Source organism: Peromyscus eremicus, chromosome 8a, assembly GCF_949786415.1.
Source record: "Peromyscus eremicus chromosome 8a, PerEre_H2_v1, whole genome shotgun sequence".
Lineage (NCBI taxonomy): Eukaryota > Metazoa > Chordata > Mammalia > Rodentia > Cricetidae > Peromyscus > Peromyscus eremicus.
In genome coordinates this window covers 10,103,559-10,122,325 of record NC_081423.1, presented here as the reverse complement: position 1 = coordinate 10,122,325, position 18,767 = coordinate 10,103,559, and the positions used below count along the sequence as shown (strand labels likewise).

Genomic DNA, 18,767 nt, shown 5'->3' with positions numbered 1-18,767 from the left:
GGCCAGGACAAGAGGTATTGTTGGGGATACTGGATCACACTGTGAACCTTGAGTTTGCATTTACGTTAATTAAATAAAATTAACCTTGGGTCAGTAGGCTGAGTTAGCAACTAGTTGACAGAAAGTAATCATAAAGCATCAGAGGGCATCTGGAAGAGATAGAGAGACACACTAGAAGTAGTAGGGAGGGATTTGGAGCGGGGCAGCTTTTTTTTTTCCAGCGGTACAGGAGGATGCTCTCATTTGGAGACGCCAGCAAGGAGAGAGGGTTAGCTAGTTGCTCCTCAGCCTCTCTGAGCTAGCAGGTTTTCACCCCAGCCTTTGAATCTCAAGTCTTATTTATAAGTAGAATGATAGAGACTTAGTTAAAGCTACCTTTAGTGGCAGCAACAGAGCTGGTGCCTGTGGGAACAGTATTCCCGCCAGGATGCGGTCTGAGCAGCTAGGCCACTGCCAGAGAAGCAGGCAGGTAACTACGGAGTCTCAGTTGCTGGCTGAAATAGCAGTAGATTAAGGCACAGTCACTGTGCCAAAGATAAAACAACAAGGTATCAGTCACACCCTACTGTCCACTGAGAGAATGCCCAGGGTTGTAATAGGAGAGGCCTGCGGAGCCCAGGTATGGGTCCACTCTCATGCCTCCTTGTGCCTGTACCTGTCAGCCAGAGCCAAGGCCTCAGGGTCGGTGGGGGGAATGATGAAGCAGACGGCTGGGGCAGTCAGCTTCTTCCCGGTGCTATCTGTCAGCTCCCAGCTCTCCCCATTGTTCTTCTGCAGCGTGTAGCTGTAGCCCCGAGAGATCAGGCCCTGGTGGGACAGACAGGTTAAGATTCACCTCAGAGCTGGAAGCCCAGTCTCCCTCTGCCTCATTGCCCTCTGAACTCTTAGACACAGGGAGTCTTAGCCCACCTGTTACTCAGGCCACAGGGTGAAATGCAGCCAGCAAGAGGGAGAGCACTGTTGACTGCCAGCTCAGCACCAATCTCTATTTCAACCTCAGTTTTGTTCGTTTTGGGGACAAGGGCTTGTGTAACCTTGGCCAGCTCCAAATTCACTATGCAGCCGAGGATACTTTGCACTCGGGACCCTCCGGCCTCTACTCTCAGAGTGCTGAGCGTAAAAGTGTGTGCATCATCCATGCCTGGTTTCCGCCGTGCAGATGATTGAACTCCAGGGCCTCGTGCTTGCTAGATCAATGTTCTACTCACCGAGCTACATCCCCAGCCCCTCAGTTTCCCTTTGGGGAGCCATCACTACCCATCCCTAGTCCAAGTGGCACACCCCTTCTATATTCCAGTCTCCAGATGGACACATGGTTGAGGCCTGGCCAATGAGAAGCTGACATTCCCCAGCCACAGGGACCGGTTAGAGGCCAATTACAAAGTGGGCCAATGAGGAGCTTCCCCAGGACTCAAGCTAGAATAGCTAGGGTGGTTGAGCTGGTAAGATAAAGATAGGGCAGTGTGGGCAGGGGAAGAGCATAGGGGGAGCATAGCTACCCCCAGGTGAAAGTGGACAGAGAGTGACATTCATGGGAGATGATTGTTTGAGGCCCTAGGTCTAGCTATTCCTAAGACTTGTGTGCTGTAGGCCAGGTTGCCTGGGGTTCCAGGTAGTGACTGACCTGGTCACCCTCAAAGTCGCAGAGAGCCTCCACAGGAATGGGCTTGAGTGGCGTTTCACGGCGGTACTTGAGTGGCACCACCTGCTGCCCTCGCCTCTGCAGCCCCCGCACCACATCCTCATACTTGTCCAGAGCTTTCTCTTGGTCCTGTAAGAGCAGCATAGGGCCAGGTAAGGCCAGCTTCCATGCCCCGGGAGGGCAAGCACTGAATGAGGTCTGCTCAGATCTCTGGCAGGGTCCCACTGCCACTCACATCCAGGTCCCGCAGCAGCAGCTCTATCTGATACCGATCCTTGAAGTCAGGGCTGTATTTCTGGTTCAAGTCCGAGTCCACCTTGCGAAGCAGCTCCTGAGCATCCTTCATGTCTTTGTGGTACTGGGGGAGACCCAAGGATACCGTCACAGATGGAAAGCTACCACAAGTATCTTGACTTCTGGCTATGGCTTCATGCTTATCCCCTAGGTGGGCCTGGGCCTCCCGCTCACCCTAAATCTAAGATGTGACCTGTTTGAGCCGTGGGACACTCCCTCTTCAGCCTGTCTCCCCAGGGTCTCACGAGGAGGAAGCTGGCTCCCCAACACCCCACTTCTATATTGTGTTCCTTTAGATGCCAGTAAGTTCAGGCTTCTCTCCGTGTTCCAGGAACACTCTAACAATACAGTCACATATAAACCTTCAGCTGAGGACCCTCCATATGGCAGGTACCTTACAACATCTCACCCAGTGAAACCACTGTGTACTCCATGGGTTTGACACACTAACAAAATCACCCAACCATGCATTTCCCAGAAGCTATCTGCACTGTTAAGCAGCACCTAATCATACTTTAATTCTAAGCCTGGCTAGCTGCTTCCTCTTCTTGTTCTGGAAAGTTCCCTTGCCCATTCATTGGTCTGTCAGATCTTGACTCACTTATTTTTAGCTGTCCCCTGGACTGCTGCCTTAAGTAGGACTTTTGGATCTTTGTGAAATCCCATATGGCTCAGACACTCCAACAAGAGTGTCTGCTGAGTTCAAGTTCCAATCTTGAGACCTCAAATCAAACAGGCTTGGTGGTGCTGTCATCCTAGCCACTCAGAAGGCTGAGGCAGGAGGATCACAAGTTTAAGTTTACCTGGGCTACAGTGAGTTCAAGTTTGCCACTTTGTAAGACTGTCTCCAAACAAAAGGTAAAGGAAGGCTGGGGATATAACCCAGAGAGAGCCTTGCCTGGCTAGTGTGAGGCCCCAGGTTTGACCCCTGGTACTGGGGAAGTGTGAGGAAGCCCCTACATTTTGACAGTCACCTACAGCTCTTATTAGAAACACACAGTCCCATGCAAATGCCAGTTTCTATGGCTAGATGGGGATGTAAACAGGTGCCCACCCAGACAATAGGCAGCTGCTTGATACGGAACGAAGTGCAGAAACATGCTACACCGAGGTGAGTGCCAGGACACCGCTCAGTGAGAAAAGCTAGGACAAGAGGCATGGTCCCTGATCCTATGCCCACTCTAGCTAATGCCCGGCAAACAAGGCAGGGAGTGGGTCAGAGGTCATCAGGGGCTGGGGGAAGGAAGCAGGTGCTGGGTCCTCAGTTTCTGTTTGGCTGATGGGAGAGTTGAGGAAACAGGCTGAGGTTGTCCTGTATTGTGAATGGAGCAACTGGTAAAGTGGTGAAAATGAGCTGGGATTGGGAGGGCTACTCCAGAGGCTGATGCAGGAGAATTGTTGAGAGTTTGAGTTCAAGGACAGTCTGGGCTATATATATTGTCTCAAAAAGGTGGGGGTAGAAATGTTAGTTTTCTTGAAAGGGGGCTAAAATGGAAAGTTTTATGTTTTGTACACACACACACACACACACACACACACACACACACACACACACATATTGTTGTTTGTTTGTTTGTTTTTCTAGACAGGGTTTCTCTGTGTAGTTTTGGTGCCTGTCCTGGACCTTGCTCTATAGCCCAGGCTGGCCTCGAACTCACAGAGATCTGCCTGGCTCTGCCTCCCGAGTGCTGGGATTAAAGGCATGCGCCACCACCGCCTGGCAAGTTTTGTGTTTTGTATAACTCAGCAAAATTAAACCCAACAGGTGGAATGGAGGCAGGAGGATTGGGAGTTAAATTCATAGAGAACGGTTAGCCTGGGCTACATGGATTCCTATGTCAAACAATCAAAGCCTTGGTCTAGTGAGGTCACTTGGTAGGTAAAAGTGCCCATGGCATTGGCACGATGACCTGGGTTCAGTTCCCTGACCCCACGGCGGAGGGACAAGAACTCACTCGTGGAAAGCTGTCCTCTGACCTCCATATGCATTCAAGAGGCCCCGCACGCACCCAGGAACTCCCAAACCCTCTCACGCTCCTGGAGCCAGGCAGGTACCTGGTGGTAGTCCTCCATGTACTTCAGGTGGCTCTCCTCACAGATGAGTAGGTTCAGGTAACCCTTCCACTCGGCGTGAACTGCCTCCATGTGTGCCTGCCAGGGAGATGAGAGAACCATTACTGCCGCCCAGGCACCTGGGATGCCAAGAGAGGGACTGGTAGGAATCCGGGTGGGGAGGGCAGAGAAAGGGGGGTTCCCTCCCAGGTGAAGACCCCCGCCAAGGTAGCCAGCTCCTGTTCTGATGGGACAAAGAGGGGGACATACTGAAAAGCCAAGGAGGGTTACCGTGTACAACCAAGATGGGGGCTGTGTCTACTCAAAGTGCTGCCTTTAACCAATTCACACAAAGAGGGCTGTGGCTCCACCGTAGAGTACTGCTCAGGAGGCACAAAGCCCTGGGTTCCATTCCCAGAATCATATAAACACTAGGAATGGCAGCACAGACCTGTAATCCCAGTACTGGAGAGGCAGAAGCAGGGGGATCAGAAGTTCAAGGTCATCCTGCCATCCTTGGCTATATAGTAAGTTCATGGCTAGCCTGGGCTACATGAAACTAAGTCTAGAATAATTCTATAATGGACTAAGAATAAGTTCAGTAATGGGAATGCTTGCCTAGCATGTTCTAGGCCTGGGGTCCCATCCCCAGCACTGTAAAAGAAAAAATCTTCTGTAGGTGGTTGCCCAGAGCAGGCTGAGTACCTTCTAGGCTCTCTCCACCTGGACCACTTGGAAATAGGGTAAAGACGGGGCTGACTGAAGATTGCAAGGTGAAATCATGGTGGAATTAGGTCCTTTAAAGGGAGAGGAAACAGCTGGTATGGTGGTCAGGACTCAGGAGGGTGAATAAGGCAGGGGGATCTAGGTTATAGCCTAGGCTAGGCATGTGACACACACCTTTAATCTCAGCACTTGGGAGGCAGAGGCAGGTGGATCTCTATGGGTTTGAGGTCAGCCAAGGCTACACAGTGAGATGAGATGAGAGAAAGAGGAGAGAGGGGAGAGGGAGGAGGGGGGAGGGGAAGGGGGAGGGGGGAGGAGAGGGGAGAGGGGAGGAGAGGGGAGAGAGGAGGCAGGCAGAGAGACACACAGAGATAGTGAGTTTGAGGCTAGCCTGGGCTACGTAGGGAGACTGTCTCAACAGAAAAAAGGAAGAAAAGACACAGACAGGCAGAAGAAAAGAGCAAGAAGTTGCCGGCAGAGGTTGGAGAGGTCCAGTTCCCGAACGAAGGAGAGAGGACCAGGCACGGACGGAAGAGATGGGGGAGATCTGAGGATGCAGCTCTGGCCACACCCGGGACTCACAGTTCAGCCTAGATCTGTGAGCACATGTGACAGTCTGCATGGCGGCCTCAGAAAACAAACCTGGGCCACATCCAGGCAAAAGTTGGCAGCCCAGGCAGAGCTTGGAAGAGTACCAAGGCAGCCGGGGAAAGAGAGTCAGGAGGCTCAGTGGCCATGGGGTGCAGCTAGGAGCGCCCAGCTGGAGCAGAGACACCCCTAGAGTGAGCACCCTCTCCTGAGGCACACGCACCTCGATGGAGTTCCTCCCTGGGTGCTCGGCCGCCAGCAGCTGGTCGCCCTCAGTGTGCAGCTTGTTGATTCTTTCTTCTTTGGCCTCCAGGTTCCGGTTGATGAAATTCTGCCAGGAAGCAGTTGTGGGGTCAGCACCTGGCCCGGCAGCCCTGTGTCCCACTCCAGAACTGCACCTGGCCTTGCGCCCACCTCATACTGGCGCCGGCGGCTGGGGTAGTCGAGGTTGCGGTCACTCCAGTCATACTGCATGCGGCCCTTGGCCTGCTGGTCCAGCCAGTACAGCTCGTTGGTGCAGCGTTGCATGTAGTCCTGCAGGGAGCTCAGGTGCTGCTGCCGTGCCTGTGACGCTGCCTGTGGGATGAGCGAGCGTAAGGTGAAGACAGCGCCAGGGCCTGGCTCGGCGTCCCTGCCCACCTCTCTCAGGGCCCGGCTCCGCCATTCCCCAGCCAGGCCCCTTTGGATGAGTCCCGGATCCTCTGAAACACTCATTCCCAAAGTGTCCAATGGAGCACCAACTGGAGGTGTAGCACGCTTTTGGGCACTGGGGACACAGCAGTGAACGAAGGGAGAAGATATCCCTGGGGCTGATGTCTCCTTGAAGCTTCAGTTTGCTATCTGTAAAGTGCTCACCCAGAGGGCACAGGGACTGGCACATAGCTGGCACTCCATAAGCAGCAGCTGTATCTTCTACATTTGCTTTTTATCATTATTTATTATTTATTTCTTCACTTGAGACAGGGCTCATGTAGATTAGGCCGGCCTCGAACTTGCTATATAGCTGAGGATGACCCTGAACTCCTGATCCTCTTGCCTCTTCTTCCAAGTGCTAGGATGACAGGTATGCACTGCCATGCCTGATTTTATTCGGTGCTAGGGACGGAACCCAGGGCTTCATGCCTGCTAGGCAAGCACTCTCCAAACCAAGCTACATCTCAGCCCCTTATGATTATGTTCAGAGGAGCATCTGAAGTCTCTGAGGGCAAAGAAGGGTTAGGGAAGACTAGGAGGCTTGTAATTCATTCTGTAGAATAAGAACAATGATGCCCGGCGGTGGTGGCACACACTTTTAATCCCAGTACTTGGAGGCAGAGGCAAGCGGATCTCTGAGTTTGAGGCCAGCCTGGTCTACAGAGTGAGTTCTAAGACAGCCAGGGCTACACAGAGAAACCCTGTCTCAAAAACAAAACAACAACAATAAAAGAACAATGACAAGCATTCACACATTCATACATGCAAGCACATGTGCACACAAGCCTGGAGCATGCTCTAGAAAGTGTATGGCATCTACTTGGCATGTAGTAATGCTGCCTAAAGAATTGAGTAGGGCTACGTGTCACCCCATTGGTCGAGTGTTCACCTAGAACGCACGGAGCCCTGGCTTCCACCCCAGCACCTCACGGACTGCTATGGTGACACTGGAGCAGTGTCACCTTTAGAAGATCATGGTGTCCCAAGCAGCCCCCCCCTGTCCTCTCCCACCCCCCAGGGCTTCTCACCAGCAACTTCTGATACTTGGCTTGGAGTTCGCTGTTCTGCTCCTGTGGGTAGAGCCAAGGAATGAAGTTAGATCAAGTGAGCCCCTCTCCGCCCCACACCTCCAAGTCTCTACCACGTACACACCTTGTCCTTGGCCAGGTGGGGCCCAATGGCTTTGACTTCATTGTGGAAGATGTTGTGTTGTTCCACCTGGCTGTCCACCAGAGGAAGGTCAGTCCCAAAGCCCTGGCTGCTCAGCTTGTCCTGGTGGGTCGGTGGAGAGACACCAGGGAGAGATGTGGGCTGGGGGCAGACTTCAACCTAGCCCACAGGAGCCTGGGCTGTTGACCCCGGCTGAATGAGTGCATTTTCCCTCACTTTTTCTGGAGTGAGTGGTGGCAGGCATCTATCTGGACCACTGCTGATGCTCATGCCTTAATCTCATAGTGACCTGTGGGACCCTGGTCGCTGTTTTCATTTTACAGGTAGACAGGTGAGGGGAAGTCCCTTTCCTGGGGTCACACTACTAACAGTGGCTGAGACATGCCACAAAGTCACCCAGCTGTGGCTGCCACAAGCTTTGCCAGTCTGCCCACATAGTCTTGCTAGGACACCAACGAGCTAGGCATGAGGGGCAGAGCTGGCAGGGAATGAGGTCTGACGTGTAACTCCAGGCTGGGCACTGTCCTCTGAGCCCCACTCCTCTTGTCACGCAATTTCAGGAGACTTCCTAATGGTGACCCCTACTCAGCAGGGCCGAGGTGCTGTGAGATGACCCTGCTTCAGGCCGTACCAGCTTCTCCTCCACCAGTGCAGCCCAGTTGACCTTCGGGTCGGCCTCCTTCACTGCCAGGCTGTACATCTGCTTGTGTTTTCCCCGTAGGTTGGTCACACGCTCTTTCAGCTGGCGGATGCTGCGTGGGGGGATAAGCTACCATGTTAGTGGGACTTGCCCAAATGATCACTATGTAAGCCCTAGCGGGGCCTTGGGTCTCAGCTTGGGCTTCACATCAGTGACCTAGAGACGGGGACAGTGGCCTTGGGCACCAGACTGCCTCTGAATCGCGTTGTTCATCCTGTCCACTTTCTCCAACCTTCCCTCTCTATTTACTGAGGGGCTACTCTAGAAGGTTTTGGAAGAAATAGGCAAGACCACTGTACACTGAAGCACATGCCCAGCACAGGCACAGGCAGGGATGTGTCACATACAGACAAGCACAGGGAGCATATGGGACACGGGAAGACCCCTGACCATAGAGGGTGGGCGCTGGTTCGCCCATGTTGAACTGCAGTGTGGGCCATAAGCTCAGGAGATACAAAGACCATGGAGTCCTGAAGCAGTGGGCACATCAACTCCCAAAGCCTCAGTCCCCACCTTGTCGGTAAGTATAACTTGAGGCCTCTAGTACACATGTTTGATGTCTACCTGCGCTGTGTACACCTTGCAGCGGAGAGCGGTCCCGGAGAGCTAGAGAGTGGCAGCCCTCCTGTCTGGAACACAGCCTCGCATGCCCCCGGGGACCACACACAGAAGGGACTTACTCCTCAGCGATCATGTCCCCCTGTGGGTGCTTCATGTGCTTGGCGATGGCCGCATCCGCCTCCAGCACATACAGCAGTTTCTCTGATTCAGAAACCTTCTGTAGGGCCGTGTCCCGGTGCTCAGGGAGCTGCCCCTCTTGCAGCCGGGCCAAGTCCTGAGGAGGAAAAGAAAGGATAATATTGGAGACTCAGAGTCCGTAATGATACCACAGGGCTTGGCTTTGTCCAAATTGGCCCTCAGCAAAAACAGCTGGGCACCAAGACACCGGGGTGAATGGTCCCACTGGAACCTAGGCATGGCTCTGCCAGCCTGGTGTTCATAGCCCAAGCTTGGAGACCTCCTGCAAGGCAAGCTACAGAAAGCTCACAGGCACCAGCGAGGGAACAAGGAGATACACTTTAGCTCCAGCTCAGGGAAGCCACTCTGAGGTGCTGACATAATCTGGGATGAAGGACCGAAGGGAAGGTATGCTCTAGGAAAAGGGAACAGCCTGTGCAAAGGTCCTGAGGAAAGACAGAGAGCAAGTCATGACGGAGGCACCAGTGAGAGGCTGCTTGGCTGGAGGCACCAGTGAGAGGCTGCTTGGCTGGAGGCACCAGTGAGAGGCTGCTTGGCTGGAGGCAGTGGTGAGGGGAAAGCCAGAGCAGAGTGAGGGCTGTTCACATGATCTGGGGACCCAGAGCACAGGACTCCAAGGAAGAGCCAGTCACATGGCTCAGAGCACAGGACTCCAAGAAAGAGCCAATCACATGGCTCAGAGCACAGAAGGACTCCAGGGAAGAGCTAGTCACATGGCTCAGAGCACAGAAGGAATCCAAGGAAGAGCCAATCACCTGGCTCAGAGCACAGAAGGACTCCAAACACAGGGCTCCTTCCATGCCTGAGTTGAGGCTCTCAGGAGCCACGCAGCAGACTCTCAGCATTAGGGTGTGAGCTGGAAAGTTGAGACTGGGGTGCAGTTCAGTAAGTGTGGGTGCTTGCCTGACAGGTGCAGAACCTGGATTCTATCTCAGCACCACAAAGGCCAGAAGAGGGAGCAGGCTGGGGATGCGGAGGCAGAGGTAATTCCACCAGGGAGCTGAGACTGGAGAGAAACAGACAGAGTGACCATGAGCGTGGGATTCCATTATGGTGAAAACTCCCCAACGCAGGAGGCAGAAGGGCAGCTGCCGGGCACAGGACTAGGGAAGAGCAGGAAAAGAAAGGGCAGAGAGCCCACTGAATATCGCACTGCTCTCCAGAGGTCCTAAGAATACTGGACGGCACACTCAGACCATGAGTGTCTTGTAAGGGGCAAAGCAGGCATCGCTTTTTAAAGTGAGAAGAAAGGGTGTGGTGGTACATGAAGGTGGTCTCAGCACTGGAGAGGCCGAGGCAGGAGAATCAAATTTGACATCAGCCACCCCTTTATAGCAAGACCTTATTTCAAAAAACAAAGGGAAACGGGGTTGGAGAGAGAGCTCCGTGGTTAAGAGCACTGGTGCTCAGGCAAAGGACCTTGGTTCAGTTCCCAGCACCCAAACAGCAGAGCACAGCTGTCTGGAACTCTGTCCAGATCCAGGGGATCCAAAGCCCTCTTCGGGCCTCCATGGGAGCCGGGTACGAATGTGATGCACAGACACAGATTCAGGCAGAACACCCAGACACATACAACAAACACAAATGAATCCTTAAAAACAAAACCAGGGAAGGGCGCTGATAGGGTTGTTCAGTGCGTGGGGCATCTGCCACCAGGCCTGAGGAACTGAGTTCATCCCAGGACCTGCATGGTAGACAGAACCAGCTCCTACATGTTGTCTTGTGATCTTCATACACATGCTGTGGTGTGAGCACACACCAGGTAAATAAACATAAACAAACAAACAAACAAATAAATAATGCCTTTCAAAAAACACAAACACAAAGGGAGGGAGGAAAGGAGAAAGAGCCAGCCTGGGCTACATGAGACGTGAGACTCTGTCTAACAGGGGAGGAGGAAGAAGAGGAGGAAGCTGAGGACATGGGGGTGCAGCTCCGTGGCAGAACGTGTGCTTAGCAGGCGAGACCTGGGGCTCCACCTGAGGACTGGAGAAGTAAAAATAAAAGCAGAAAAAGAAAAAGGAAGGATGGGTACAGAGGCACCACAGTGTCGGGTACAGGAGCACTCGGCTCCTTCTGGATGAGGAGATGGTACTCAGGCTTCCCACCCCTGGCTACCTGGGGAGTTGGGGCAGGAAGGGAGCCCCGCCTCCCCCCCCCCCCCCAGTGGCTTGGAGCTGAGGCTGTGGAGTCAAAGGCCACCCTGGGCAGCCACAGTGTCAAAGATTAATTCTTCAGAAGGAAAATGTGTTAATCATTACTGAGTCCTGCAGACGATATGGGTGGAACACACCTGGCTGAGATGAGGAGACCTACTGGGGGGACATTGGGTGGGTGGCTGAGGGCACAAGTCAGCCAAACTAATGGACAGTGAGAAGGGTTAGGGAGTGGTCACTCTAGGGGGTGAGCACCAAAGGCTTTCCAGAAAATTCCTATCTAGGTATTCTGACCCGCCTAGGTGACTATCTACCAAAACACAGCTTTCAGAGGGGTGAATTCATAGATGGGGGTCACTTTTGGGCTCTTTCCGTGAGTTACACCCTGATAAAATGGTCCTTAGGATCAGAGTGCCCGACAGGGCTGGGGCATGACAGCTCACTGACGGACAGATGGCAGAATGAGGTGGTCCAGCGTGGGCACCGGACAGCTGGGGGAGGGGCTGTGAGGGGACACTGCTCCATCCTTCAGGCTTGTCTGCAGTAGCGGACATCTGCACACACAACACCTCATTGGACAGCTCTGTCACAGGGAAATGCAGGTCACACGACAAGAGACAGAGTAGGAGTGCTGGCAGGGGCTGGGGAAGAGAGAGCAGGGGCATTGCCCCTGGGGAGGGGACGGTGCCCACTTTGTTCGTGTTGCCCTTTGAGCAGTTAAGTTTGTTACTTGAGTAACTCTCACCAGTTATGAAAATGAAAAGCGCAGGAAAACGTTTGGGCAATATAATGAATAAATAATGATGCCTTCTGCAAACGAGGGAGGGAGGGAGGAAGCAGGAGAGAAGGGGGCAGGAGGGAGAGAGAGAGGAAAGGACAGAGCAAGGAGATGGTTTGGCCCATGTGCTTTTCAAAAAGTGGCTGCTGGCTGGGCAGTGGTGGTGCACACCTTTAATCCCAGCACTCAGGAGACAGAGGCAGGCGGATCCCTGTGAGTTCCAGGACAGCCAGGACTACACAGAGAAACCCTGTCTTGAAAAACAACTCCCCCCCCACCAAATTTGCTGTTTTTCAACTTTGTTCTGTTGAAATTAAGAAGCAGCTCAGGGTTGGGGTGTCGTTCAGTGATCTAGCATCTCCCTAATGTGCACACTGTACCGGGCTCCATCTCCAGCACTCCATCCAGGCAGACTGTTACTTTGAATTTGAGTCACTCCTCAGACAAACCCAAAGGGAAGCCCGAACATTCACACACACCCCCACCCCACCCCACACACACAAAAGCGAGAGAAGATTGGCTACCTCTGCAGATGGATTCTATGGGATTTTAATGTCCCTCATCATATTGTTTCTCTCTCCTAAAATGTTAGTAACGAGCATGCACTATCCTGGTAGTGAGGAAAACAGACACACACCCTAACAAGATGGTTTTCATTTAGGAAAAAACCAAAACAAAACACCGTTGAAGGGCACCAGGAGAGGGGTTAGTAGGAAAAAAAAAAAAGGAATCACAGAGGCATGTTGTGGGGGGACAGGTATTCTGAGTGGTGGAGGATATAGGCTGAGGAGGAACGTTCAAGGATCCCAGGCAGGGAGAAGGTGATCCCATTCCCGAGTCCCCGCAGGGCCATCCTGGGCCAGGACTGACCCCCTGGCTTCCTGACCCCAGCGTCCCTACTTGCCGTCAGCCACTCGCACCCTACCCTCTGGGCACTCTGGCTGTCTGTAGACTGGCCCTGGCTGGGATGGCACACGTCGTCTGTCAGAAGTGGTTGTGGGAGCAGGAGCAGCCACAACAGAGGCTAGAGACAGTGGTGGGACCTCGAAGACCATCACTTCCCCACCCTCAGTCCCCACCGCTCCGGGCCTGGTGACTAAGATGCCAGATGAAACACAGCTGTTGGCTACACTTGAATTCCAGATAAACCACAATCCACCCTAGAGTACAAGTGAGCCCTGAACAGTACCAGGGCCCGCTGACACTCAGGGGAATGTGCTCCGAAATTCAAATGGAACCTAGCTTCTCAGCTTTCTTTGTCCGGTCTAGCAGTCCCACTTGCAGCCACTCCTGGGGCCAGCTGTCACCTGCCTAGTCCCCAGTTCTTTTAGCACCTCACTAGAAGGCCAGAAGAAGACTTGCCTAGCGTGGATTCTCTGGGATTTTAACGGGTTCCCTCCCCAGCGCTGGAGTTCCGGGCTCAGGAGGAGAGAGAAAGAATAGGAAAGTGATATGCCTTCCCCAGCAAAGAAGGCTGCAGACGGTGTTGTGGCATCCGGAGGTGTACAGGGAGACACCCCTGGTGTCCCTGTGGAGCCCCAGGCTGTACCTGCTGGGTTTCCTGGAACCTGCACCACCCTGACTAGGTGAGCGCTCCTGCCCTTTGAGAGGCAATCAGACAATGGAAACGTCACTCAATGAGTACAAGTACAGATCCTACCCCAGGTGAGACCCCTAAGAGTTCTCCTCCAGACCTGGAAGCTCCACCCAGGGGAAGCTCTGCTCACAGGGAAACTGCACTCTGAGGAAGGCTCTGCCCAGAAAAAGCCACCCCCCCCCCACACACCAAGAAGCTCCACCTATGTCCTTGAGGACAGTATAAGCTAAGGAGCCCTCTACTGTGTTACTGGGTTACCACTTCACCCCTCCCATCTTTTCTCGCAATTTCTCAGTCTTTGTAAGGCCCAGTGCAGGAACTTAGCATGTAGGCCCTGGGCTGCATAAGTCTCAGCCACAGCTAGGCTGAGTGAGTACTGCAGGTCTCTGATCCCACCCTCTAGATGCCAAGAGCTGTGTTTCTTGTAGCAACCACAAAGACTTCTGCATGTGGGTGACCCTGGGGCTGGTGTTACTGGGTGAAGACCAAGATGGAGAAGGCCCTGGTGGGGAGAGCTGGGCACTCACACTCTGCATCTTGGCCTCGGTGTCCACAATGTTCCTCTCCACCTGGTCCGCATTCTTCTGCAGCTGCTCAATCAAATCTGAGAGTTCCTTGTTGGAGATGCTGTGGACGGAAGGAGCAGGGAGGTGGGACTCAGTGCAAGCCCCTAGCCTCCAGTCTCCCAGGCTGGCCCACCCTAGGCCCCAAGCAGGACCTGCCAACCCAGCCAGACTTCCAGGAGTTAGCTTGTCCCCACAGGATAGCCACTAACTTCACAAACAGTGTGTGGGGCAGGGGTACCAGACCTCACTTTGTCTATTGGATTTAAAGCTTCTATTTGGCTATGTTGTCAAAGCACGAATCTTTTGTTTATGTTTTTTTTTTTTTTTTTTTTTTTTTTTTCCTGGAGTTGGCCTCTTAGTATTGGCGGCTTCCACTCCTAACTCAAGCCATCTGTATTGGAACTGAGACATATATGAGGGGTACCCAGCGGTTCTTGTGGCACTTGGCAAGTTAAAACTTTGTTGAAATCTATGAGTATTAATGATGGTCCTTTGGGTTCTTATTGTAGGCGCTGCTGATGTGCATAGTCTAACAAATAAGCAAAGACGTTGAGAATGGACTCCCCCTTGTTGCCCTGGCTGCCTCATGCAAAAAGACTGTGGGTCAGACAGATAGCAGGACTGCCCTATGGCAGCTCTGTGTGTTCTGAGCACTCCATGGACACCTTGAATAAACTACATGACCGCCAAAGCTGGTTGTCATGACTCCTGAAGGCAGCTGGAGTCAGAACCATTTGAAACAGTTTACATTGACTTTTTGATGTCACAAAACTTGGTGAACTCAAGATGACTCCACAACTATTCCTACCCAAGCCAGAGCAGGAGCACTTCCCCTGGCATTCATTCTATCAGAAGGACTGCTGTGATTGATGTTAAAGAGAAAAGTCAGTGATTGGTGCAGATATGAACCTTCATTTGCATGCAGGGTGTGCTGTGATTGGTGCAGATATGAACCTTCATTTGCATGCAGGGTATGCTGTGATTGGTGCAGATATGAACCTTCATTTGCATGCAGGGTGTGCTGTGATTGGTACAGATACCTCTTTTACCTATATAAGCAGGTGTTACCTCACTTGGGGAGTTGGCTGGGAGTGTTTCCCTTCTATGCTGCCTCCCCTGAAATTGTCAGGTTAGGTATCATTGCAAAAGTGAGGAGCGCTGGACCCCAACAACCCCAACAGCCGATGGGGTTAAGCCACAGAACAGTGGTTAACAATGGCAAAAGGAACAATGGTGGCTGCGATGTGAAGCCACAGAGACCTGTAGTGCTATGGTGCAGGGGCTGAGGAATTTTGGGTTCTCTCCCTTTCCTTTCTTCTTTCTTTCTTTCTTTCTTTCTTTCTTTCTTTCTTTCTTTCTTTCTTCCTTCCTTCCTTCCTTCCTTCCTTTCTTTTTTTTTCAAGACAGGGTTTCCCTACATAGTCCTGGCTATCCTGGAACTTGTTCTGAGACCAGGCTGGCCTCGAACTCAGAGATCCGCCTGTCTCTGCCTCCTGAGAGCAGCAGAATTCTGGTTCTAGGCCACCTGAGAGCTGAAACACTTGAGGAGCTGAGAGTCCCAGTGGCCCAGGCCTGCCCGAGTTGACATATGGCTGAGTCTGGTGGTACAGACCTGTCATCCCATCTGCTTGGGAGGCTGAGGCAGGAGGATCACACATTCAAGGTCTGACAGGGTTACACAGTGAGTTCAAGGCTGGCTTAGGCAACATAGTGAGACCCTGCCTCAAAATAAAAAGCAAAAACAGGGCTGAGGATCAGGTCAGCGGTGGAGCTCTAGGGTCTATCTCCAGAGTGGTTAAAACCAAAAACGAAAAAAAGAATGTTAATGCATGCAGGGCTAAAGCACCTGAGGCCTGCCCAAGACTGGAGACTAGCTGGATGCCTCCCCTGCTGCGTCTACCTGCTACAGCAACTATCTGCTGTCAATCACCCAGGGTAGCACCTAGAGCCCTATTAATGCTAAAGCCCCGCCCTTGCAGAGCTCCTCCCCCACCCACCATTTCAACAGAGCAGAAGGACCCAGCTGGCCGACTGACAGCAAGATAGCTGTAGGCCACTGGGCCAAGCTCAGTATATTCTTGGAGACACAATTCACGCCACATTGGCTCACCCGTTGAAAATACAGATACAGTGGGTTTTAGTATATTTAGAGTTTCACAGCCGTCACCACTATCTAACTGAAGAATGTGTTTGTCACCCTCAAAACCTCATGCCCGTTAGCAACTGCTTCCCACCTCCTTCTCCCCTCCCCTCCTGGCAACCACTGCTCTACCTGTGTGCGTTTTATGCTGGGCATTTTATCTGTGGCCCTTCCTGTCTGGCTTCTCCCAGCATTTGCGAGGTCCATCCCTGTCACAGTCTTTGTGACAACACTACTCCTTTCCACGGCGGCACAGCATTCCATTATACAGATGGGTTTGGAAGGTGTGGACAAGTTTGGGGTCTTGGCCACAATGTCCAATAAGGAGAGGCTGCAGAGAAAGGTAGCCCTGGCTGCATCCTTTGGGTTAGGCTCAGGGACCGCCTTGGATTTCTCACTGTAGTGGGGCGCTAGATCCTCAAAGTGGCCCTCCTAGTTCAGGAGAGACTGGGGCTCCTGAGCACTGCCACAGACCTCAGAGTGCAGGTCTCCAGAGCCTGGAAGACCATCGCTGTTCTTTTTCACGTTCTCCGGGGGACCTGGACACCCACCAGCATGCCAGGTATTAACGAGGTGAGCAAAGCTGGGGACAGAAATAACAGTAGCAAATGGAAGCTATAAGTGCACCTGCCCACCTCCTCAACTTTGGCAAGGACCTGCCCTGTGCCAGACCAGGGCACACAGGATGGAGGCTCACAGAGAACAAGGCTCAGGCCACCACTTCTGCAGAATCAACTGAGGAAGCAGCCTTTCCCAAAGAAAGGCCCAGGAACCCTCATGCTGTAAGTCACTCAAGGGCTAACCTCTGCCAGTTCAGGCAGTTAGGAAGCCTCCCCGCCCAGACAAAGTCACAAGCCAGTAAAAGGCTCTGAGAAGCCCAGCAATAGGTGCTGGTGTCGGCAGGATGAGCCAAGAAGGATCAGAGTGGGGGAATTCATGCAGAAGCCACGTCAGGAGGGATGCAATGAGTTTCCCAGAGGCGCGGTCAGGGCCCACCCTGCTCTCTCCCATTCCTTAGCTGGGCAGACCGTAGGAGAACAAATGCCCTACCTCCCGCTCTAACCGGCAGCCCGTCCACTGCACCTGGAGATGGCAAGGCTGTCCTTGACATTCTCCTGTTGGCCCAAGCCGCTGTTAGGACCTCCCAGCTTCCCCTCAGGAAATGTGTCACGTGCTCAGCCAGCACTGCCACAGGCTGGTCACTTGTGGAACTCCATCTCTGTTCCGGCAGAGTTCAGCATACAGCATGGGGCACAGAGAGCTGGGAGGAATTGTGCCTCAGTTTCTCCATCTGTTGAATGAGGATGAGCACAAAGACATCCTTGCTCGTCTGGCCTTGGCTGAGTGACTGGCCAGACTGCAACACCACCTCTGCATCATTCTCACACCGAGACTTAAGGAGGCTTGTGTGGATGAGAAAAACGAGGCTCAGAGATGTCAAAACACTCTCCCGGAGTCACACAGCCTGTGAACAGAGAGCAGCAGTTCTCCTCCTGAGCACTGACTGCTACCCAGACAGATGCTGCGAAAGCCACATGACCCAACACAGGGCAACAACATACATCATGATAACAACAGGCGCCAATACTGACTTTCTGCATGCCAGGTTCCTACTCCCTTCTGACGTTATCTTCTTAGAACCCTGTAATTAGCATGACGGAGAACCATATTATTATCCCAACTTTGTAGATGTGGAAAATAAGGACCAGAGAAGTTAGGTAACCTTTCCTGAGTCACACAGTAATTACATGGCAGAGCCAGGATTCCAATTGAGGCAGTGCCCAGAGTCCATGCCCTTAACATCTCCATTTGATAATCTTGCGGGCCTTATAGCATATAGCACATACTTAATAGATTGGTTTAAGATGCTATGTGCTTGATGGACGGTGGTTGTGCTCGCCTTTAATCCCAGCACTCAGGAGACAGAGCCAGGCGGATCTCTGTGAGTTTGAGGCCAGCCTGGGCTACAGCGTGGGATGCAGGACAGGCACCAAAACTACAAAGAGAAACCCTATCTCGAAGAAGAAGAAGAAGAAGAAGAAGAAGAAGAAGAAGAAGAAGAAGAAGAAGAAGAAAAAGATGCCATGTGCTCAAAAGTGCCACACTTTTACACATTTTGAAATGGTTATAAGAATAATAAAAAATAATAAAAAAACAGTATCAACCGCTAACAAAGACAGAGAGAAGTCGCCCAGCCTCATGGGCTGCTGGTGAGAATATGAAATGGTTCAGGGATGTGGAAAAAACTGAATACATAAAGTATAATCCCAGCACTTAAGGAGGCAGGGCTGCAGCATTAGGAGTCTAAGGCTACATAACAAATTTGAGGCCAGCCTGGGGTATCTGAGGCCCTGTCTTCAAAGGGGGAAAAAGGATGGACTGGAAGGATGGCTCAGTAATGATCTGAGTTCGGATCTCAGTCTTCATGTAAAAGTCGGCCCGGCACCACACCCCTCTGCAACCTGAGCACTGACAGAGGCAGACAGGGAGTTGCTGATGGATGCTGGCTGCCAGCCTAGCCAGAGGCATGGGGAGATGGGAGGAAGAGGGGGAGGGAGAGGGAGAGAGAGAGATACTCAGGTTCATTAAGAGACCCTGTCTCAATGAAACAAGGCGGAGAGAGAGGACTCAAGGTGGCCTCCTGTGACTGTACCTGCACTTATGCACACACACACACACACACACACACACACACACACACACACACACACCACAGAATAAAGTCAAGTGTGGTAGCTCACACCTGTGATCCCAACACTCAGGAGGCAGAGACAGGAGGATGAGCTCAAGGTCATCCTCATCCTCCAATATGTAGCAAATTGGAGACCAGCCTGGGCTACATGAGGCCCTGCCTCACAAATAAATAAATAAAATAAATGCATAAATAAATAAGTAAGCTGGGTATG

The 18,767-nt window shown here is 52.4% G+C and overlaps 1 protein-coding gene across 1 annotated transcript in view; it reads right to left on the bottom strand.

Annotated features, from left to right (window-relative positions):
* Ppl (periplakin) overlaps positions 1-18,767 on the bottom strand; it is a 49,625-nt gene that overhangs the window by 13,753 nt on the left and 17,105 nt on the right. The window contains exons 2-12 of the mRNA XM_059270050.1: positions 13,683-13,782; positions 8,546-8,700; positions 7,797-7,917; positions 7,148-7,267; positions 7,024-7,065; positions 5,717-5,878; positions 5,526-5,633; positions 3,992-4,087; positions 1,878-2,000; positions 1,625-1,771; positions 656-807 (exon numbers count right to left, since the gene is read on the bottom strand). Of these exons, the coding sequence (XP_059126033.1) occupies positions 656-807; positions 1,625-1,771; positions 1,878-2,000; positions 3,992-4,087; positions 5,526-5,633; positions 5,717-5,878; positions 7,024-7,065; positions 7,148-7,267; positions 7,797-7,917; positions 8,546-8,700; positions 13,683-13,782 (1,326 nt within the window). The remainder of the gene's footprint in view (positions 1-655; positions 808-1,624; positions 1,772-1,877; positions 2,001-3,991; positions 4,088-5,525; positions 5,634-5,716; positions 5,879-7,023; positions 7,066-7,147; positions 7,268-7,796; positions 7,918-8,545; positions 8,701-13,682; positions 13,783-18,767) is intronic.